The sequence below is a fragment of the Clytia hemisphaerica genome, unplaced genomic scaffold (genome assembly GCF_902728285.1).
Source record: "Clytia hemisphaerica strain Z4C2 unplaced genomic scaffold, Clytia hemisphaerica genome assembly, whole genome shotgun sequence".
NCBI classification, from domain to species: Eukaryota; Metazoa; Cnidaria; class Hydrozoa; order Leptothecata; family Clytiidae; genus Clytia; species Clytia hemisphaerica.
In genome coordinates this window covers 226,350-249,859 of record NW_027103858.1, presented here as the reverse complement: position 1 = coordinate 249,859, position 23,510 = coordinate 226,350, and the positions used below count along the sequence as shown (strand labels likewise).

Below are 23,510 nucleotides of genomic sequence, written 5' to 3'. Positions count from 1 at the left end.
TCTCCACGAAAGATGTGTTCTGAAAATTTCTAGGGTTACTAGGCAACAAGAACAAGACAACCTTGATTATACCCCTGTCTCGTCAGAACACATCATCATTTCTAGACATTTCTAGCTGATTAATTTTCGAAGATCTGATCAGAACAGGTCAAAATTTCTAGCTGAAATATGCTCTCAGAACACATCGGAAAAAAAGGTCGCCTCGCCGGCTGCTTTCGAAAATCGACTTTCTCGCCCGAACTCCAAATTTTGAAAAACGAGGAAATAAGCTTAATTCTCAATAGATTTCGACCATGATTGTAGAGTGAGCATCACCAATTGAATAGGGTTAGACGGCTAGATGAGCAACAATGAGCAAACTCTATGTCGGTACGTGGATATAACAAAAGGACTATTTCCTAATGTCTGTGGTACGCGGCACAAATGACCGAGGAGCAGATTAACGAATTTCGACAGAATCGAGAAACGACAGATTGAATGTGGAATGAAGAGTTTATTCAGCAAATTTCTAACCGTCAAATACAATTTCGATCAAATCCCCAAAAAAACAGAAAATGGATGTTCGATAAACCAACTTAAGAACTGGTAGGCTGCTGGCATCCACTAACGGATTCGTGCTCCTTATAGATATATAAGATATAATACTACCTGGGGTTTTGTACAGGTCTGCGATTCAGACTAGAGAACTGGTGCTTCCTTCCTGGCTTGTTTTGTTTTGTACGAGTCCACCTTTAGGCTACGGTAAAAGACGTAACATATCGACACCCCCTTCTAGTCTGAATTGCAGACCTCTACAAAAACCCAGGTAGTATATATCTGTTTTGGCGAAGACGAAGTCTTTGAAATAAATGCGGTTGACACATATATTTTAAGCTAGAAAAGGAAAAACACAAACTAATTTAGAACTATATACAAACTCGAAAGCTTAAGCTAAGATAAATCTCGATAAATCTCGATAGATCAAAAATATACAAATGTACAATACAAAACTATACTTACAAATTTCGTCACATATATTCACGATTGAATGCCAAAACAAATGCACGATATGCAAAAATCCCAAAGAATATCTCAAAGTTCGAACGAAACTCAAAACATTTCTGTGTTAATAAATTCGAGAACGATTTTCTCTGACACGTCTCATCTCAACAAGTTTCTCAAGTGAAGTGCAAAAAAAGGCGATGGAAAAAACCTATACAGTAAAACTAATTAAAAATAGACAAAAGACGCACGATACAATACACATGACGATACGCACAACACATAACACTAAAATGCTAATTACCCAACGCAACATCATTAATTAGCCAAAACACTCCCCGGCAGAATTTGGGACCATTCTTAATCGGCACCTTCCAATAAGTAACATTTAGCCGCCGGGCGTGTGTGGACGCCGTTTTTTGTTTTTAAAATTACTTTTCTCACGATACCATCGTTTCCTGGAAATGTTTTCATTATTCTTCCAATCGGCCATTTCTGTCTCTCGACCGTATTATCAATATAAACAACGACGTCATTTACGCGTAACGTGCGGGTGTTTTCGAACCACTTGAGACGTTTCGTAAGTTGAGGTAGATAATTACTCAACCAAAGCTGCCAAAATTTCGAGGTTGCAGCCTGCACTTTTCGCCACTTTTTTCTAACTCTTAACTCATATTCCGGTACAATCTCTTCAGGAACGGATACCTGACCGGTTAAAAAATGACTTGGTGTGATGACGTCAATATCATCTGGGTCATCAGTTGTTGAGGTGAGTGGGCGACTGTTCATGAAAGATTCGACCTCCACAAGGAATGTTCTTAAGCATTCTTCGTCAAACAATTTCTCAGTAATAACCGTTTTCAAACACTTTTTGGCAATTTTAACCATGGATTCGTATATGCCTCCCATCCATGGAGAAGCAGGTGGTAATAATTTCCATTCGATCGACCAATTCGAGAGGGAATTCAAAAGCTTGTGATCATTCAAAACGTTGATCGCTCCAACGAAATTCGTACCATTATCGCTGATCATCTTCTTTGGTTTGCCTCTTCTAGCTATGAAACGTCGAAAAGCTAGGAGGAAGCAATCAGTGGTTAGATCGTGTACAAGCTCAAGGTGGACAGCCCTTGTCGTCAGGCATGTCATTAGGGATACCCATCGCTTGGCGGTTGCTGCGTTCGAACGTGTAGCGTAGCGATTGAGTTTGATGATCATCGGGCCAAAGTAGTCGACACCACAATACGTAAATGGATGTTCGTTCGTTGCCAGACGTTCTTTTGGAATATCGCTCATCATTGGGAATTTTGTCGTCGCTCGGATGATCTTACACGCACTGCAGTTTCTAATTATAGTTCTTACAAAGTTTTTGCCTGATATCAACCAAAATTGATTTCGAAGGATTGCAAGTGTTGCTTCACGTCCACAGTGGAAGTTTGATTCGTGGAAATGCAGTGTAAGGATTCTCGCGATGGGATGTTTGCTGCAGATGACGATTTGATGTTTACGAGTGTAGTCGACTTTTGCATGCTTGATACGACCACCAACACGAAGGATGCCATCATCATCTACGAACGGTTTGAGTTGAAGAAGTTTTTTGCTCTTCATAGCAGTTGTTTCGTCTGTGAATGATTCTCTTTGTGCGATTTGGATGATGACCTTCTCAGCTTCTTCTAATTCGTTTGATGTAAGAATCTTCCAATTGATTGGTTGCGTCTTTGATTTTCGAAAATTGCGTTTGATCTTCAACAGCCATGCGACCTGACGTTTGAGCTTCGACCAAGATGAATAGTGATCCCACTTGATAATGTTGCTTCTTTCGTTCGTCTTGTCGTTGGTTGTGACTTCATTGGTTGTTGTCATCTTGTTTGTGATGATGTCATTCGACGTAGCTGAAACAGTAGAAGACAGAAGGGCCAGAACATCGTTGGCTCTAATGTCTCCTTTTTCATGAAGAATTGGAGGTCCATTGAACCAGCGATGTCCAGCAGAGGTAAGTTTAAATGGTGATACGTACCTCGTGCAGTCATCTGCTGGATTGTCGTCTCCAGAGATGAACTGCCAATCTTTAAGGTCGCTGTTGGTTCTAACTTCATCCAATCTGTTCATCACGTACTTGGAGAAGGTTGTTGATTCGTTCTTGATGCATTTAAGAGTGCATTCAGAGTCTGCCCAGAATGTTGTTGATACGATCTCGAACTTGGTTTCTTTCAGAATGGTTGTTTTCATGCGACTTCCAATAACTGCACCTTGTAACTCCAATGCTGGCGTAGTAGTTGATTCCGTTTTGGTCTTTTTGAGTGGAGCAAGTCTTGATTTCGACATAACCAATGAACACTGAACTGACTCTGGAGTTACGAAACGTAAGTAGGCTACTGCACCATAAGCGTCATCAGAACCGTCAACGAATACATGTAATTCTGGTGCGTTATGAACTTCTGGCTGATAACCACACCATCTTGGCACTGTAACACCATCAAGCTGTTTGATCTTGGCTTTCCAGTCAAACCATCTCTTTTTCAAGTCGAGTGGTAATGGCTCATCCCAATCGAATTTACGTTTCCAAAGCTGTTGGATGATAAGCTTTGATTCTAGGACGACTGGTGTGAGAAATCCAAGTGGATCGAAGATGGTTCCAATTTGGGAGAGGATTCGTCTCTTTGTTGGCTCACAATCAATCAGGTTCACGGTGAAGATAAATGAGTCTTGATTCGGATCCCAGAGGAGACCAAGTGTTTTCTGTCGAGGAACTTGCTTGTTGATGTCGATAATTTTAGGAGATATCTTTTCGGCTGGCAGATGTCTTATCAGTTCAATCTCGTTTGATGACCATTTCGTAAGGTTGAAACCACGTGTTGATAAAACACAGTTGAGTTGTGTGGCTTCTGAGATGAGTTGTTCAATGGTGTAGAACGAACCAAGGTAATCGTCAACGTAGAAATTACGGAGGATTTCATCACGGATGCTTTCGATGTCTGTCTCCTCAGCACACGACCTGAGAGCGAAATTTGCGATACAGGGTGAATCTTTCTTTCCGAACACGTGAAACAACAATATACAATCTTTAACCTCCCCACCAGGATCAAAGCGATAGAGGAATCTCAAGGTGTCACTGTCTTTCGGTGATACCTTGACTTGGTTGAACATTTTCTCAATATCTGCTGATGCTGCAAAGCGACCAGCTCGAAAACGATGCAGCACGGCCACTAAGCTGTTCAGCAGGTCTGGTCCAGCAAGAAGTTTGTCATTCAGAGATGTCCCTTTGAATTTTGCAGCAGCATCGAATACGACACGAACTTTTCCAGGTTTGTTGGGATGTGTCACTCCATGATGTGGTATGTAATTGGTAACGTCAGATCGAGATTTGACTTCAGAATCGGTTAGAATACGAGCATGACCAAGATCGATGAATTCTCGAATAGCAGTGTCGTACATACGAGCAAGTGTTGTGTCCTTGGCAAGCCTTTTTTCTAACGAGTTGAGTCTCTGCATTGCGTAATCTCTATTGAAAGGCATTTTTGGATGGTCTTCTTTCCAAAGTAGATCAACTTCCATACGATTGTCGATGATTTTGGATGTCTGTTCCAGCTTCTCGAGGGCTCGCTGGTCGATAGGTGCAAGATTGCTCTTGTGCCAGTCTGGTAGAGTACCGTAAGATTCCATCTGCCAAAAACGTTCGATTTTGTCGGAAATCTCGTCTTTCGATCTCTTCAAAAAATTGCTGGTGACGATTAGCGAAGTGAAAGCTTTTCCACCGAACAACATCCAGCCGAGCTTTGTCTTGACTGCCGATGGTTGATTTCTTGTACCAGTGACTGATTGTTCTTGCACGAGAAGATATGATAAGTCAGCGCCAATGAGGATTGTGACGTCTGAATCATGAGGTGTTGGAAATGTAATGTCTTTCAGGTGTTGAAATTCTGTTTTCACTTTATTGATGTCGTACCTATTTACTGGTACGTCAAGGTTCTCAATTACCCAAACGTTGTCGAGTTTCTCTTTGGTTTTGTTGTCGTGTGATTCAAGATTGAAGCAGACTCTCTTTGATTGCAGACTTGTCTCCTTTGATAATACGTTCGACATTCGAAGAGTTTCTTTCTTACCGGATAGGTGTAGAGCCTCGGCGGTATCAGCACGAATCAAGGTACTATCAGATCCAGAGTCGAGGACTGCATTGGTTTTGATGCTGTATTTACCATTTGATAATACGACAGGGACAATTTGAAGGAAGGTCTGGTTGGTAGTAGAACATTGCATACTTTTTGCTGATCCAGGAGTATCAGTGGTAGTGGCTGTATCTCTGTGAAGCAAAGTGTGATGTTTTTTACCACATCCGTCCTTGGTACATGTAAATTTGGATGGACACTCTTTAATGAGATGATTGTTAGAGAGACAGTTGAAACAAAGTCCTTTTTCTCTCACGATTTTCTGTCGATCGTCTGTAGATGCATTGAGGATCTTTGGACATTTTGATATTTTGTGGTCTTTGGAGCACAGCCAGCATTTGAATTGCCTACCGACGAAATTGTTTCGAAATTTTGGGTTTCTACTTTCTTTGTCTTTCGGTGACTTCGACGTTTTTTCATCACTGATGATCATGGCAATGGGATTGAACAACTCTTTGACGATACATTCGAGCCAGTTGACAAATACGTAGAGGTCAGTCAATTTGGGTTGATCGTTACCATATCTATTAAAGAATCGGAACTTGTGTTGTATTGGAATGATAGATACTGCTTTGGCGACGGTTTCTGGATTGTTGTAGCTACTGTTGCCAATGGATTCGAACCATGCCATTGCTGTCTTCAACTGTTGGTAGAAGTTTCTCAATCCTTCATGGTCGGTTATGGTGATTTGAGGTCTGTCAAACATTTCTTTCAGCTTGAGATGAGCGATGACGTAAGGGTTGCCATAATCACGTTTTAAGGCCTTCAGTGCTGTCGCGTAGAAGATAGAATTGGTTCCGATCGATTCAATAGAAGATCTTGCTGGTCCGTCCAGTACACTAAGTAGTCTTTCCATTCTAATAGTGTCATTAAAACTACTTTTCAAATGAATCCTGGACTTGAAATTCTGTATGAATTCTGGCCATTGCAACGAACTACCATCAAATCGTTTCAACTCAATAGGTGGCAGGTGTCTTGACTCGCACTCTACTTGGATCACCCTAGATGCCAACGTATTGTCTACTGGAATCTCAGTCTCTTTATATTCAATCAATTCATCAATAAATGCATCACAAGGCTCGACCTGTCTGTGACTTGCCTTTAACTGTGTCGATGGTTGTTGATGAGACAATGGCTGACTATTTGTAGCTTTGATGGATGGTTGTTCCAATGGCTGACTGTCTGGTTGCTTCTGATGACAACTTTTGGCAGTGGCTGTGTGATGAATCTTGGTTTCAGGAGAGCGTTTCTTGGGTAAGAGTAAGTGGCGAAAGGATGAAACTGAAGATGCACGAGATGAAGCATAACGAGTGTGAAGTTCCTTTGATTGATTGTGGTTGATGGGAAAGTGGTGAGAAATGACTGACTTCCTATCCTCCTCTTCGTTCTCTATCTGGTCTCTCTCGAGTTTGGCGTTCGACTTGATTATTTGAAGATCGAGTTTAAATTTGTCTTCTAAAAACTGATGTTTTAGTTTGGCGATCTCACTGGCCTTCTTCATGGTAACATCTCTCAGCTTGTCTGACTTTGTTGACGAAGTCTTTCCTGATGAACTGACTGAACTTTGGCTGCTATGTTGTGATGATGCCAGAGGGATGTCTCGAAATAAGGTTTCATATTGAGGGAAAAGCTGAGATGGGCGTGGTTTCGTTTCAAGTTGTGAAGCAGTAGAAAAAGGTTTGGCAGATGTCTCTTGAGGCAGTAGAGGTGTTTCTAGGTGTGATGGAATCGGAGGTGTCTGGTGGAATTCAGGACTTGGATCAATTGTGTCGATGAAAGACGGGGCTGTTACGAAGCGACTCAAGGATGGTGGGGCTGAAAGTGCGACTGGAAGTACAAATTGGGTGTCTGGTAGATCTGGTAATGATAAAGTTTCTCGTTTGTTGGCCCAATTCCTTTGAGTAATATGTGTGGCCATTCCATCTAGTCTATTTTCAACCCTTTCTTGATACTCTTCAAGTAACTTGCCATCAGTAGCCCCTGCCTCAATCAAGAGCTCCTCCTGGGCTGCAAACTTTCTAAATGTGTCACTCAACTGTCTTCCGGTCTTAAGGATTTCTTCACGTGTAGCCTGGACACTTATAAGATGATCTAATCGACTGAGATACTTGTTGATGAACGAGAGCTGTTGTTGACGGTTAAACGAGAGATCCATACTTGGATCACGACTAGGATTCGATAAATCACGTGTCTACGTAGGATTCGGTAAATTACGACTGAGGATTCGATAAATCACGACTAAGGATTCGGTAAATCACGACTAAGGATTCGATAAATCACGACTAAGGATTCGATAAATCACGGTAGGATACGATAAGCGAAATTTCTTAAAAGTTTGTTTTGGCGAAGACGAAGTCTTTGAAATAAATGCGGTTGACACATATATTTTAAGCTAGAAAAGGAAAAACACAAACTAATTTAGAACTATATACAAACTCGAAAGCTTAAGCTAAGATAAATCTCGATAAATCTCGATAGATCAAAAATATACAAATGTACAATACAAAACTATACTTACAAATTTCGTCACATATATTCACGATTGAATGCCAAAACAAATGCACGATATGCAAAAATCCCAAAGAATATCTCAAAGTTCGAACGAAACTCAAAACATTTCTGTGTTAATAAATTCGAGAACGATTTTCTCTGACACGTCTCATCTCAACAAGTTTCTCAAGTGAAGTGCAAAAAAAGGCGATGGAAAAAACCTATACAGTAAAAAACTAATTAAAAATAGACAAAAGACGCACGATACAATACACATGACGATACGCACAACACATAACACTAAAATGCTAATTACCCAACGCAACATCATTAATTAGCCAAAACAATATCTTATATATCTATAAGGAGCACGAATGCGTTAGTGGATGCCAGCAGCCTAATCGACACCCCCTTCTCACAGACCCACTGAAAAAATTGGCCAACATATCATCCCCGTTCGGAAAATTATCCTCCAATTTTCGCCCCTATTGTAAATAATCAAATGAACCCATCCTCACTGCAAAATATTTTATATTTTTCCCATCTCCGCTGAATTTTCTGACTTGAACACTAAAGAATTGATATCCCCAGTCATAAGAAATATGGGAATATCAATAATTCCCATGCCTATCGAGTTTGAGTCCGCTATTTTTATCTCCACTGGCTGAAAAAATCCTACCGGGTCTGTAAGAAGGGGGTGTATATCACCTTATAAGCTTAAAATTGCAGTAAACTTTACAAAATTGGCCCAAAAATTTTTCATATAAAACGCCATAATTTGAATAAAATTTATCAGAAATACAATAATGTGGGAGTTGAATTGTATGAATTGAGAGGATTATAAAAAGTGGACAAAAAAATCTGGTTTTAATTAAATTGTGTATGAACATTTGTACGAATTTCTTTGTTTTCTATTCGTACGTATGCTGTATAGTATTTAAATTATATAAATGTTGTTGTATTTTACAAAAGATGTATGGAAAAAATTAAATGTCTTTAAAAATATTTACATAATATCAATAAGAAGAACTGAAGATAATGCAATAAAATATATACAATGAATCCTTCATCTAAAGAACAAGCGTCATTTATGTGAAGCAGGGTGCCCCGAAAAAAAGTCCTGTGTCAGGCCACTTCCATAAGTAAAAAAAAAAATGTGCCGGTATATCACGAAATCTAAATAGCACTGTTTTTAATTACTTGATTGTTTGACTAAAAATATTCATAGAAACATTTTTGGACTATCGGTTATTGCATTATTGTGAATTGTAAATGATGTTAATTGCCGTTGTATTTAAAAAGAAACATTTTTTACTACTCATACAGGGTGTCCCTAATTAAAGTATCGAGTTTGAACATGCGATTGAGTAGAAAAGTTTGTGTGTGTTATCGCTAAAATATAAGAACGTTCTCCATCACACAGGCTTATTACAAAAGGTAGTTACAACGTATAAATTAATCGTAATGACAAAGAAAAAAGAGGGAAAGCTTAAAATACAATTTTGTGAACACGCACATAAAACTTTCTATTCAATCGCATGTTCAAACTCGATACTTTAATTAGGGACACCCTGTAGAAGTGGTCTGATAAAGTACTTTTTTCGGGACACCCTGTACCCCAAACACTCGTTTGGACCCAATTCACTGGAGTATATTAGTGTTTCAACGGACAGTTTTGTTTTCATGCTTTAGCTTCTTTTGAGAAATTAGGGAGAAAATAGGATGTGACGGCATTATTGAGAACGTCATAAAATTCGAAATTAGAATATCTCGTAGAATCGTTAGACTTTTCCCTGAGGTTTCTTAGACCTTTTCACGAATCCCTTCTACTTTGGTGTAGCTATAGTCATTTGAAAGACTTTGTTATTTTCCGTTTTGCATTCAACATCACTTTTAATTAGGGAAAATCCCAAGAAATGTCAAAAGCAAACAGATAAACGAATTAATTTTCTTGGCGTCTTCACGATCTTCGGTTGATTTGAAGTCTATTGTCTATTGCTAAACAGATATATATTTGGAGAGTGAAAGTACTTATTAAAGTCCTTTCTTTAAGCATCTCGTCAACACATACACGTCCAATATCATGGTCGACGACCAAAGGTAATTCATCAACAACTGTTTAACGCATATCACAAAAGTCACCTTCTTGAGTCTTGTCAATTTCTAAACAGATATTTATTTGGAGAGCGAAAGTACTTATTAAAGTCCTTCCTTTATGCATCTCGTCAACACATACACGTCCAATATCATGGTCGACGACCAAAGGTAATTCATCAACAACTGTTTAACGCATATCACAAAAGTCACCTTCTTGAGTCTTGTCTATTTCTAAACAGATATTTTTTTGGAGAGCGAAAGTACTTATTAAAGTCCTTTCTTTAAGCATCTCGTCAACACATACACGTCCAATATCATGGTCGACGACCAATGGTAATTCATCAACAACTGTTTAACGCATATCACAAAAGTCACCTTCTTGAGTCTTGTCTATTTCTAAACAGATATTTTTTTGGAGAGTGAAAGTACTATTGAAAGTCATTACTTTATGCAGCTCGTCAACACATACACGTCCAATATCATGGTCGACGACCAATGGTAATTCATCAACAACTGTTTAACGCATATCACAAAAGTCACCTTCTTGAGTCTTGTCTATTTCTAAACAGATGTTTTTTTGGAGAGTGAAAGTACTATTGAAAGTCCTCACTTTATGCAGCTTATAAACAACCGTTTGACCATAGAACGTCATCATAGCATATTGCGTGAAAGAATCACCTTCTTGAGTTACTGAAGACGACTCTTGGTGCAGTACCCTCTTCATCGTACACCACTTGAACCATAACCATATCACCTGACGTATCACCTGTTCAAAAATAAACACGGAAAGATTAAATAAAATCCATACACCCCTGTGTCACAGGCCCGCTGGGGCCCCAGCCCCACTAGAAAATTAGGCAAAGATTTCGTCCCCGGTGCGAAAGGTACCCTAGAATTTCAGCCCCACTGAGAAATTCATTGTTTAGAATCTGTGCTCCAAAACCATCTCCACTGGATTTTTTAACCTTGGAACAATAGAATTTTTATTCCCCATTGAGATTTCAATCTAAATTTTTATTAGTTTAAGTGGCCCCCGAGCTAAATTGCAACCAGACTGTTTTGTAGATTTTAAATTGTGCTTTCATTACAATATCATGCCGTTCTATTTCTATTTCAGAATTCGGTCCACCAATACCTAACTTAACATAAAAAGGCTTGAATCATACCGTTTGTTTCGTTTGGCGTTGGCTTTCTTATCATTGATTCTTGAACATAATCGTTGTCTAGAAATGAAAGAAAAATGGTAGGGATTGAAGCAGATGACGGTTCAAAAGGATCAAGTGCAGATTCCCCGTGTATCTCATACTTTATTCACGTTAATGCTGGACGCTATTAGTGAACATCGAAAAGCTCGAAAAGCTGGGTACACTGGAAACAAGGCCATAAACTTCAAATCCCTTAAAGCCCTTGTGTAATACTTTCTAGATTCAAAACTGTAATTTGAACCAATTCTCATTAGAGAGGATTCAAGCTTATAATAGATACCTGGTGCTCTAGGTTGTCGTTGAAGTCGTAAAGTTACACTTTCTCGAAACCTTTAGAAATAAATTGCAAAAAAAAATTTGAAAAATCTTTTTCATTTTAAAGTCAGTTTTAAAACATATTGTGAATATAAAGGAGACAGATTAGATTTGAAATTGAGTTTTCCCTCATAAGGAATAAGTTTAAACTCGTTAATTTGGCAAATATTTTAAATAGCCCACCGCACTGAATCTAAAAATAGATTTTATTTTTGACATAATGAGCTCTTCCAGAAAAAAATTGTACATGGGGGGTGGAGGATATAACAATTTTTAGTGATTTACCCCCCGAACGGGGTGACTTTTGGACAATAGGTTTTACCCCCCGGACAAGCATCTGCTGACCCCCCGGACACCCCAAATTTTTTTCTGGAAGAGCCCGATCATTACTCTCGATGTGTTTGTACAAGTTCCAATCCCATCAACCTTTGCGTTAATCTCTTTTGTAGGTTTGCATCATTTGGCAAAAGAAATATAACAACTTGCACGTATCTTTAATTGAGCCGCTTTGAATTGTGGGATTGCAACTCGTACAATCGTCAAAAAAGTGAAAAGTAGTAATTATGACGTATGCGTTGCGGGGCGCTATTAAGACAGAAAAATATTGGTAAAGCTTACTTTTTATTCTTCTTGAAAAAGCAATACAACTTAGCGATGAATATAAGCAAGCCAACAGCACCGAACACACAAAGAACGATAACAATGATATTTTGCTTGTCGACAGGCTTCTGGCGTTGAGAGAAATTGGGTAAGTTTTAATCACTGATCTTTATATATCCCTGGACCAAGCTATATCCTCCATCTTTGATCGAAGTTTTTTTTTGAATTGGTACCCGTAAAGAAGCCATTGCATTGTTAAAAATTAACGCCTAACGGCGCTACATCATCAAAAGTTTTGGAGGGAAAGTAGATCTAGCGCTCTCGATGTATTTACACCGCTATTGAGTAGTGCCACCATAGTATAAGAAAACCGCGGCTGGAATATGTACCACATTGTCTTCTCAGTTAATTGCTGTTCTATCTCTGTCTCTGAGCTTTATAAGAACATCAAGATGCTCAGTTTATTATTGGTAGATAGTTTTTGAAATTTTACTCTTCTTTTCCTTCACAAAAAGTTTTTTTTATTGTTAGGTATCTTTGAATCTGTACCCAATAGAACACTTGAACTAATTTGGACATATTTTAGGGGTATTTTGAGGAAAAAATAGTTTTTCGCCAAAATTGAAATTATAAGAACTATATTCAAGATGACAACTTTCTTGTCAGTTTGAATGATAATTTTTGAAGGTGCTGGCTTGAAACTTTCACAGTATTATCTAGATGTACTTTTTCATTGATTTCTAAAAAGATTTCACTGAAATATTGGGAAGGCATTCGAGGCACTTTGTTTATTTTTGAGTTCTTTCAATTCTTTTCCATTTTGTGCTTGTTTAAATTTCTTATTGTCGATCTTTCCTTTACAATGATTTTATAATGCAAGTGTATTATCAAGGCCATATCATTAATGTCTAAAACACACTGAGAAGTAAGTATTAACGACAAACTAATAAAATTTACCATTAAAGATGCTACATTACTGATCTCTTGATCAAAAAATAGTCATCAAATACGACAGAGATAGAACAACAGAAGTTCAGATGTTATCATTCCAGCCGCGGCTTTCTTATACTATGTTGCCATCATTAGGGTACCACTTTTCAAAAAACTCCGATCAAAGATTTTGCTTGGCCGGGATTGAGAAGCTTTGTCCAGGGTTATATAAAGGTCAGTAGTTTTAATAAGTTAATTACATTAAGATGCTATCAAACAAAACAAGTAAATCAGGTCATATTTAGCTGCAGCTTACGCTTGCATTAGACTCGCTACGTTTGCTGAATACAACTAACTACATTAGACTCCCGGTTGTTCGAAGCTCCAAGGGGGATAAGAGTTTATTTTGAATAACCGGGAGTTGAAATTTAACTGAAAGTTTTGTTTTCCCATCAGACTTTCAACTGAACCTTAATGGGATGAACTTTCCTGAAGTGATTGAGGCTTTGTGCTGTGGTTCAGTTTAGAAAAAAATTCGAATGGCTGAGGCTGATTTCAGCCTATAATTTATAATACGGCAAAATTTATCATCTTTTTAAAGAACTCTTTATAAGTAATATTCTCACTTTCCTATGTCTCAGGCAAGGCAGACGCTTGCTAATATACTATCATACAGAATCATATAGTCATCGAAAACCTATGATCCTAGATTGACCATGTTAATAAGTAACATAGCGTCAGCCCCCCTGCTGGTTGGGGGGGGGTTACACCCTAAATTCTTTCCAAAAGAGGAGGGGGCTGGAAGTACACCACTTTTTTGGGGGGACCTATGTACTTGGGGGGAGCTAAAATCTTATCACTTAACGTGGGGGCTAAAATAATTCAGCTTAATAGTTGGCTTCAATTACTCAAATTGAAACTCATGAATCTGAAAAATTTTCGCCTGCGGCCCAATATTTTTTTAGAAAGTGTGCTAAATTATTTATCTTAAACTTAGAACTGAACGCAATTTACATTGGAAAAATATTTTTTACTGGATCAATTTTTTGAAAGTGTCTAGGGTCAAAAGTCCTGAGGGCTAACGAAAAATTCATAAATCTTTGGGGGGACTTAAAATTCAGGGGGGACCTAATTTTTGCCTGGGACCTAAACCCAGGCTGACACTATGAGTAAAAAAGTGCTCTACAGTAAAAAAAATAGTTCACCTGGCTCGTTTTGAAATTATTAAAACTACTTCCTATTCATAATAAAATCATTTAATGTCTCGAGGGACATAATCACCATGGAAATTTTTTGAATACGAGGCAAATGATGTTCGTGACGTAATTTATGGGTCTATTGATCATGCTAATAAGTAAAAAAGTACTCAACAGGAAAAAAATAGTTCACCTTCATACAATTCGATTTTTTTTCCTCTGATCTTGTATCAATGGCTGCTGGAGAATCTGTCAAAAATAAGAAGACACCATCACGTGCGTCAATTGTCTGTGCATAGACCCAGTATCTACAGCTAATTTCAAAAATCGTTGCCGTACTACGAAGCGATACCGATAAACATGATATACATTCTGGTACAAAGTAGTGCGGCAAAGGAAAATTCTTTTTGCTTTTGGGTCAATCAGGGAAACCACATCATCTCTTTTCTTATAGAAATTTTCTTACTCTTGTCTTGAATATCTATCACCTTTTTTCACATGTTTGTTTTTTCTTTGCAATATTTTAGGATATTCAGGATCAAGTTTTCTTGAAGTGAAGCTCTGGTCTAAGGTCACCCAATTAGGCTCCCGTTTATAATTGGCCCAGCGCTAGCGAGTGGGCCTTTAAAGAGAGTGTCACTATTTTTTTGTCCGTGTTTCCTTCTGTCTGTCCGTTTTGGTAGAGAAACGGCGCATAATACCAGTACCATACTTTTTGCGTCTGGACAGGGAAAAGCTTGCAAAAGTCGGATACTGGCTAAAATAGATATATTTTCTGATTCCGCGCTCCTTAAACAACAAACGTTTTCAAAACAAAACAAGATGGCGGTCGAAGCGAGGAGATTGATTTCATCTGTTAATTCATACTTTCTTAAACATTTTCTTTGCTTTAGTGGTCAAGAGACTTTCAATTCAAAGAAACTATGTAGTGATTTTTCGTTGTAAACTTTTTCAACATTCTGTCATATCTTATAGTTTTCATAAAGCTTTCTGAGTGAAAATTCTACCTTAAATCACTTTCATTTTTAGTTTCTTGTTTTCAAGAAGACTTTATTTTTAAGAAATAATGGCTTCTAATATAAAAATGAATAAACAGAAATGCAGCTCATGTGTAAATTTGAATATTTCTTGATGCTACACAAGGTTTTGAAGGTTACTTATGAATATGTCGCTGTTAACAACGGTCAGTGACAATCACAATGGGGGATGTGGCATGATTTTCAAACTCGATCGACACAGAATCATTTCAAGTAAACTGATTCTGGAATTTGTTGATGGACACTAAAATGGAGTTCATGTGTAAATTAGAACAAGATTGGAACTTTTTCCATGACATGATGCTACTTGTCTTGTGAAAATGGTTATTTCTAGATCTGTCTCGTTTAACGAATTGGTGGCTTGATTTTTCAAACTCGACACAGAATTATTTCAAATACACCCAATAGTGAATTTCAGGAGGTGTGCTTACTGGAAATCAAACTCAAAGGAGCGGATTCTTTGCTTTTTGGATGTATGTATCGAAGTCCAACCAACACGCTAACATCAGCAAAAAACAATACAGCACTTAATCTTCTTCTGAAGGAAATAGCAATGAATAAGAAATACAGTCATAAGTGTATCGTCGGTGACTTCAACTATAAAGATATCAATTGGGAAAACTGGTCAACTCCTCACGATGACACGAAGGAAGACGAACAATTTCTCGAAGCTTTAAGAGACTCCTTCTTTTATCAACACGTCGATGAACCAACAAGAGCTAGAGGTACCGATACGCCATCAATTATTGACCTGATTCTGACAAATGAAGAAAGCCAGGTTAGCAACATAACCTATCTTTCACCACTTCATAAAAGTGATCACAGTGTTCTATCATTTACGTTCGAATGTTACCTTGAAACAGAATGCATTATTGAAAACTATAACTACAATAAGGCAGATTTTGAAGCAATGAAAGGACATCTTGAGAACTCTGACTGGGTTACAGGTTTCCATCAAAAAGCAGAAAATGCAAACGTAAATGATTGCTGGAAGATGTTGCGAGATAAATTATTCGAGCTTAGGAATCGGTACGTTCCTCGTACGAAGGGGAAACATGCCTACGGAAAAAAGGGAAGTTTTGCAATCGATCAAGATATTCAACAAAGCTTAAAAGAAAAACGTCGCCTTCATCGCAAATGGATAAGATCAATAGGTACAACTTCGGAACAGAGAAATAGAGCTATTTACGCTACTGCGAGAAACAAGGTTACAGGAAAGATCAGACGAGAAAGAAGAACACTAGAAGAACGAATTTGTGGTCAAGCAAAAAGAAGCCCTAAGAAGTTTTGGAAGCATATCCGGAACTCAATGAAGACCAAAACGGGAATTTCCCCTCTTCTCCTTGATCCAAATGATAAATCATCACTTCGTTTTACTGATGAGGATAAAGCTGACATCCTACAGGATCAGTTTTGCAGTGTTTTTACGAATGAACCTGCTGGATCACTACCTGAGTTTCCATCACGAACAGACACAGATGTAGCATTCGATCTAACAATCGACATGATCAAAAAGGAATTGAAAGATTTGAATCCTAATAAATCGCTAGGACCTGATGAGATTCACCCAGTCATGCTGAAAAAGCTGGCCTTTTACATAGCCGGTCCTTTACATACTATCATGGCCAAGTCCTTCGTAGAAAGTAAACTACCTGATGATTGGAAGACTGCACATGTGTCCCCGATCTACAAGAAAGGAAAAAAGAACCTTGCAGAAAATTACAGGCCCGTTAGTTTAACATCAGTTGCGTGTAGAGTAATGGAAAGAATCCTAAAGAAACAAATAATGGAACACCTCACGAATGAGAAATTGCTATCAACCAAACAACATGGGTTCATGGGTAAACGATCGACAGTGACACAACTACTTCACTACTTAGACAAATGTGCAGACTCGATATCCAATGATAAGGTTGTTGACGTAATCTATTTCGACTTCGCAAAGGCATTTGACACCGTTCCACATCGCAGATTACTAAGAAAACTCGAAGCGTATGGTATCAGAGGAAGGGTACTTGGTTGGATGAAAGAATTTTTGTCCGATCGTTACCAATATGTGAAGGTCAATGGAAAGTTATCTAAGAAATGCCAGGTGCAAAGTGGTGTACCACAAGGAAGTGTCTTAGGTCCACTCCTTTTCGTTATTTACATCAATGATCTAGCTGAAGTTACCAACTCAGAAATGTTTCTCTTTGCCGATGACACAAAGCTTGTTGAAGAAATAAATAACGCTGAAGATGCAATTAGACTTCAGCACGATATCGAGGCAATGGAAAAGTGGTCTGGTGACTGGTTGTTGAAATTCCATCCTGACAAGTGCCACGTGCTGACACTAGGGAAATTCTGGAACATTCAACATGCACATCCTTACGAGATCGCTGGCTCTGTCCTAGAACATGTTGATCAAGAGAAGGATCTTGGAGTGATTATTGATAGTGAATTGAATTTCGAAGAACACATCTACACCAAGATCAAGAAGGCTAACTCGATCGTTGGATTGATTAATAGAAGCTTCGACTTCCTTTCTCCCGAGATGCTCCGCACACTTTTCATTGCATTTGTGAGACCTCACCTTGAGTACGCGCAAGCTGTTTGGTCTCCACGACTGATCAAACACTCTGATGCAATTGAAAGTGTCCAACGTAGGGCCACAAGACTTGTCGGTGGTTATAGAAACCATTCATATGAAGAACGTTTACAAGTCATGAACCTACCCAGCCTCAAGATCCGGCGTAAAATCGGGGACATGGTGGAAGTATATAAACATCTTAATGTCTATGATAAATCTTCCCTATGTCAGAAACTCGTTCTTCGAAATCGACCTCAACGTAAGCACAATCTCGAATTAAAGAGGAATTTCGCTGAAGACGGCATTAGAGGATACCAAACGAATTCACTTTACTATAGAAGCATTGATACTTGGAACAGTTTGGCAACCAATGTTGTAAATGCACCGTCCGTAGGGAAATTCAAACTAGAATTGACAAACGAATGGAAAGATAAGATCTATAAATTGTAAAGATGTAAGATTGTTTCATAGAGGTCAATAGACCTGAGAAATACACTTCTATAAATTAAATTAAATACCGATTAAATGGAATATGGCAATGGAGACTAAAATGCAGCTCATGTGTAAATTTGAACAAGATTGTAACTTTTCCATGATGCTACGTATGAAAATGGTTATTTCTAGATCTGTCTCGTTTAACGAATTGGTGGTTTAATTTTTCAAACTCGACACAGAATTATTTCAAATACCGATTATTAAAGGAATATGGCAATGGAGACTAAAATGCAGCTCATGTGTAAATTTGAACAAGATTGGAACTTTTTTCATGATGCTACACATTAAATGAAATGGTCATTTCTGGAGCTGTCGTATTTAACAGTCGTCGGTGGCTTGGATTATTCAAACTCAACTCACATAATTGTTTTCAAGTCGAATTGACCTTGATTGAGGAAAGAGGGAGAAGATGAACAAAGACATTACAATGAAGAAGCTCAATAAATCGATGTGGCACCATTTTTGCATTTTTTGACGTTGTTCCTTATGGAAGTTGAATTGGATGATATTTTGGATTTGATTGTTTACCTTCGGGTAGAAAGTTTCGAGCTTTCAACATTCAATTCATTTTTCATTGACTACATTATGTTTCGTTTATTTTTTCACTTCCCTATTCTAAGAAATGAAGAAAGGGAGAATTATCCTTGTCGACTTATTTTTCATTTTGTTTTGCTCAACGCAGTAAAATTTGAAATCCTTTGGCCATCCCTTTCCTGGGGGAAATTTGAAATCTTGTTAAAAAATTTTTGAATTTTTAGAAATTCCGAAATTCGCGAAAATAACGAAAATTTCGCTTTTGCTGGGCCTTCACACCCAACGTGCTTCTTGTTAACTTTACAGAGAGAGTGTTTAACTTCATTTCATGAAAACAATCAAAAGCACTTTCTTTATGGATTCCAATACAAGACAGGGGAAAATGTCACATAAAAAGAATGAATAATTTACCTGTTTGGCTACCAAATATTTGAAAGAATACTGGATATGTGTTTTTGTTGCAAGTCACAGTAAACACCATCATCTGTCCGGCTAATTTACTCCAGCTTGATTGATACTTTTCTGACCACTAAAGTAAAATTAATAATTTAATAAAAATGCATTACTGTATGTTGGGTTACTTTAATTTTAAGATTTCGAGGGAACTTAATTTCGGGGATAGCACTACTGAGAGACAATATTTTCACAATTTTGTGCCTTTTTATATAATACTATCAAATCATCCAAATTGGTCTTTGAAATACACATTATTTGTGCATCTTTGATTTCAGTAAACATTTAACAGTAGTGTATTTGACATTTTTTGAGTTTTGTCCAAAAATATTTCACAGATAAGGCCTTTCCAAATTTCCATTGGGACCTAATTTTACAGATGACACCCAAATCCCCAACAAAATTTTAGCACTTTTTTTTTGAAAAGGCAATGCTAAATCTCAAGTTAAACAATTTCTCAATCCCCTCAGACAGCCTCAGCATAATTAAAGATCTCAAACTTTCGGGAATTATTACTCATACTGCCCGGGAGGGGGGCACTCGATCTGAAAACGACCATACGTTCGGCCCAAAATTTGGCTTCTAAAATCGGACCCTTACAGTGCAGTGAATTTCCATGAAAAATCATACCCTTACAGTGCACTTTTTCAAAATTTCTCGCCCGTAATGAGAAAAATTTTAACAATTTTCCAAGAAAATGTGGAATTTTTCCTCCAAAATTGACCAATTTTGTGCCAATTTTACCAAAAAATTGGCCTTTTAAAACAATTTCCTACCCTTACAGTGCAGTTCAGTGCAGTTTTGTAATTTCCTACCCTTACAGTGCACTAGCTGAACTATGAAAAACCTACCCTTAAGGGCCATAGTCTGGTAGGTCATTTACCTTGAGTGCCCTCCCAGGTCATACCGTTATTATATCATAACACGGCTAAATTGCCTACTTGAAAATTATCTCGATCATACCTTAAACAACAACATTTCTTTGCCATTACTGATAACAGTCAATACTCTGAGTAAAACTTGACAATAATTTTGATGATAAGACTTCATGTTTCCTTCATTATCCACAAAATAGATAGGTCCTGCTTTACAACTATCTTCATTATGTATATTATATATATTGAACATGTATTGCTCGAATGATTGAAGGTTGAAAAGAGTTGGTATTCTTGGTCCATGATGATTGACAAATTGAATTTGCCATGCTGTGAATCCTTTAATGTTGAAGGATCTGTATATATAACCTTGCGATACACATCCATCACTATAGCTTAGAAATGTGAAATCTGCTGTACAAACACAAAAGCAGCAATCTGGTAGAGAACCATACATCGCACATCCAGCTGCATAAGAGTAACATGTGGTATGTCTACAAGCTTCATCAGTGCTTTTAAAGCGGGTAACATAATTGTCTTTCTGATTACCACGTTCAATTAATGTAGTTGTATCCAGTGTTGGCAGAATTGTAAATAGCAAAAAAATCAAAAACATCACTTGATAACAGGTCACTCCTGATTTTATGTGATCTAAATTGCAAAGGATAGAAAGAATATTATTATAAGCCCCCCCCCCCAGCGGTTTGCGTGAATGGGCATTTTCGGTTGCGTGAATGCGTGAAAATTGAAAAACTTGCGTGAATATGAAAATCCACTTTTTGACTGCGTGAATGCGTGAATCTGGGCTATTTTGTGCATGAATACGTGAATTTTCCCTTTTTTCCCACTGATTGTGTGCAATGTTTCCGATTTTCCAATGTTTCCCGATTTTTCCCGAAAATTTTCTGATTTTCTGAAAGATTGGGTTATTGCGTGAAACTGGAAGAAAATCTGTGTGAATGCGTGAATTTCGAAAGAAAATTGCGTGATTGTGTGAATTGAGGGTCCGCTGGGGGGGGCCTCTTATAATCTGACAGCAAAAAATCCCTATGAAAAACAACCCCTGGTCAAAAATGATTTGAATAAGGTGTCTCCATCCCATAATTGTAGACGTTTAGATTTTCTATTTTGTCAAGAATTTTTTGTGAGCATAAACTTTTGCAAAGGACCCTAGAAAGAAGTTTCAAAGACATTAACTTTTTTAATTTTTTATTTGAAATATTTTGCCAAATGTTATAGTTTTTTGGAGGGCTAGATGAGCAGACATAGCTAAAAGACTTTAGCTAGTCGCGATACCATTTTGACTTCAAAGGTGAATACATCATTACGCAATGACTCTACACAATAGCCTAATAGTAGATCAATTTCAACCTGTTTTATTTTTATCAAATACTGTATTTCATGTAACTAATAACTAAGCGTATGCATGTTGAGATTAAAAGTCCAAATACAAACATTTAACAGTAGCTACATACAGATTAGACTAAAATTCCTACCGTCAACGGCTCTAACTTGGGACTACCTGACAAAACATGGGATGGCAATTCGGCCACAATTTTACCAAAACACTAAAGTCATTTAATTTGATTATCAAATGCAAACAGCAAATTATGAAATAAGCAAATTTGCTTTCGCACCAAGTAGGCTTCAAATCAAAATGGGCCATTCCAGAATTTGTCTATAACAGGGGGCGGACAACACGAGATTTACTAGGACAGATGTTTACATCAAAATTCAAAATTTCCAAGGCGAGAGAAGAAAAGGCAATTCAACCAAAGGAAAAAAATTATTTCCGAGGCTAGAAAAAAATTTAAAATGTACGTCGTCTGACGGGGGTAACGAAAATTATCTTGAATGACCCAATATGTTAAAAAAACTTTGTATATAGTGGACTGTCTGCGCACTCTGATTGCACACTCTGATCATCAGACTGAGAGGAAGAAGAATAAATTGGTCGCAACACGACGGAGCAAATCAATAATGGTTATTTGTTCATCACATCATGCAATAGGCACAAAAAAGGATGTGTTATCAGTTAAAGCATTAGGTAGGGTGCCCACTTATTGGGATTTTTGGCGCTGAACAGGAAGAATTCACCAAAATAAATTTAACAATGCATTGTACCTGATACTTACCTTTAAATTGTTCAAATCTTTTCATTCTTTTTTTAAATCAATCAGAAATTACATATCAGGGAAACAAATAAAAAAACTGAATCTTTCCAAAGATATTGATGTTTTTTGACGTCAAGGTGAAAACATGACTAAGCGCTGACTTACGGCACCGGAAAATTCCTGACCTGCATGGAAACAAATGGCTGTCGCTAATGAGCTGGTTCATCTTTTCAATCACAGTTTTTTAGTAAACCAAGGGTAGGATTAGGCTACAATCTATCACATGCTGCTTTATTTGAAAATCTACAGGTTGTTTGGAAAATAAAAGAAATTGCGATTTTTTCATGTTAGCAGTATACACAGATTTCCCGCGTGTTAGTGTAGACACAACTTTAATCCAGGGAAATGAAGCGTTTTCATTGGTCTAAAATCACGGATGGTCACGTGACCAGAATTTTTATCCAGGGAAATGCCGTGGACGCAATGTTTTGCTTTAGTGAGATTGACCATTTTGTTGTTTAGATTTGAGCGGGCGAAATTTCTGTACAAACCAAAATATGGCTTTGTTGGAATACCGGTTGAAACACTTGTGCCCCAGAGACTAGAACCCTCAATACGTACCGTGAGAGTGGGTAACTTGCATCAATTGAGGCTAACATGCAACTTAGCCCTAAAAAATGAATGGACCTGGCTGTTCATTAAAATAAACTATATTCAGCTCCGCTCGCAGCTCCACTCTACCATTTTTGTTTTGATTTAACTTTGTATAGACCTTTTTTCAAAGAGGTCACCCTGTTGAATAATTATGTAGTCCAGCAGAAAAACAATGATACACCCATCATGCCATGATGCATAATTATTACAATATCCAGACGGTGTCAATCGAACGAATCAAACGTCGAATCAATCGAACGCAATTGAACGCAATCAAATAATTGCAATTTGATTGTGGAACGCAATCAAATCTCAATCGAATATTACCCAGGATTCAATTGTATTAGATTTTATTCGCTTTGGTATGGTACTTCAAGCACTCGACCGCCCACTCTAAAAAGAGTGATCCAATTTAATTTAATCGCAATCAAACTCATGATACATAATCGTAATCGAACGAATCCAATGTAATTGACAATCAATCGAACCAATCGAACATAGTCAACTATCAATCGAACCAATCTAACCTTACTCGAACGCAATCGAACACAATCGAATATTACCAAGGACTCGGCCGTTCGATTGAGATTTGATTACGTTCGACAGTCGAATCACAATTATTTGATCAAGTTCGATTACGTTCGATTGGTTCAATTGCGATTTTTGTTCGAAGTTGTTCGATTGACACCGCCTGGCATGCAATATGCATGAAACAGTAATTATGCTTTGCTGTATCATTCTTTGTATGGCTGGACTACATAATTATTCAACAGGGTTGCCTCTTTGAAAAAAGGTCTATTTT

The 23,510-nt window shown here is 37.7% G+C and overlaps 2 protein-coding genes across 2 annotated transcripts; both read right to left on the bottom strand.

Annotated features, from left to right (window-relative positions):
- Window positions 1-1,209: 1,209 nt before the first annotated feature.
- LOC136808297 (uncharacterized) lies at window positions 1,210-7,772 on the bottom strand. The gene is made up of 2 exons (XM_067064834.1): window positions 7,663-7,772; window positions 1,210-7,536 (listed from the first exon to the last, which is right to left on the bottom strand). Exon 2 carries the CDS (start codon window positions 7,297-7,299, stop codon window positions 1,342-1,344), a length of 5,958 nt encoding a protein of 1,985 aa, XP_066920935.1. The 5' UTR covers window positions 7,300-7,536; window positions 7,663-7,772; the 3' UTR covers window positions 1,210-1,341.
- Window positions 7,773-9,050: 1,278 nt separating this feature from the next.
- LOC136808296 (uncharacterized) lies at window positions 9,051-20,633 on the bottom strand. Its single transcript, XM_067064833.1, has 7 exons — window positions 20,029-20,633; window positions 19,024-19,141; window positions 14,171-14,226; window positions 11,870-11,979; window positions 11,217-11,266; window positions 10,898-10,954; window positions 9,051-10,497 (listed from the first exon to the last, which is right to left on the bottom strand). Exons 1-7 carry the CDS (start codon window positions 20,554-20,556, stop codon window positions 10,406-10,408), a joined length of 1,011 nt encoding a protein of 336 aa, XP_066920934.1. The 5' UTR covers window positions 20,557-20,633; the 3' UTR covers window positions 9,051-10,405.
- Between the last annotated feature and the right edge of the window lie 2,877 nt (window positions 20,634-23,510).

Excerpts from the sequence above, each read along its gene's own strand:
- LOC136808297 (XM_067064834.1), bottom strand. The coding sequence starts at position 7,299 with ATGGATCTCTCGTTTAACCGTCAACAACAGCTCTCGTTCATCAACAAG.
- LOC136808296 (XM_067064833.1), bottom strand. The coding sequence starts at position 20,556 with ATGTTTTTGATTTTTTTGCTATTTACAATTCTGCCAACACTGGATACA. Across the intron at positions 19,142-20,028 it reads AAGAAATGTTGTTGTTTAAG|TGGTCAGAAAAGTATCAATC; the intron begins GTATGATCGAGA and ends ATTTTACTTTAG. Across the intron at positions 11,980-14,170 it reads AAAAATCGAATTGTATGAAG|AAGCCTGTCGACAAGCAAAA; the intron begins GTGAACTATTTT and ends TCTCAACGCCAG.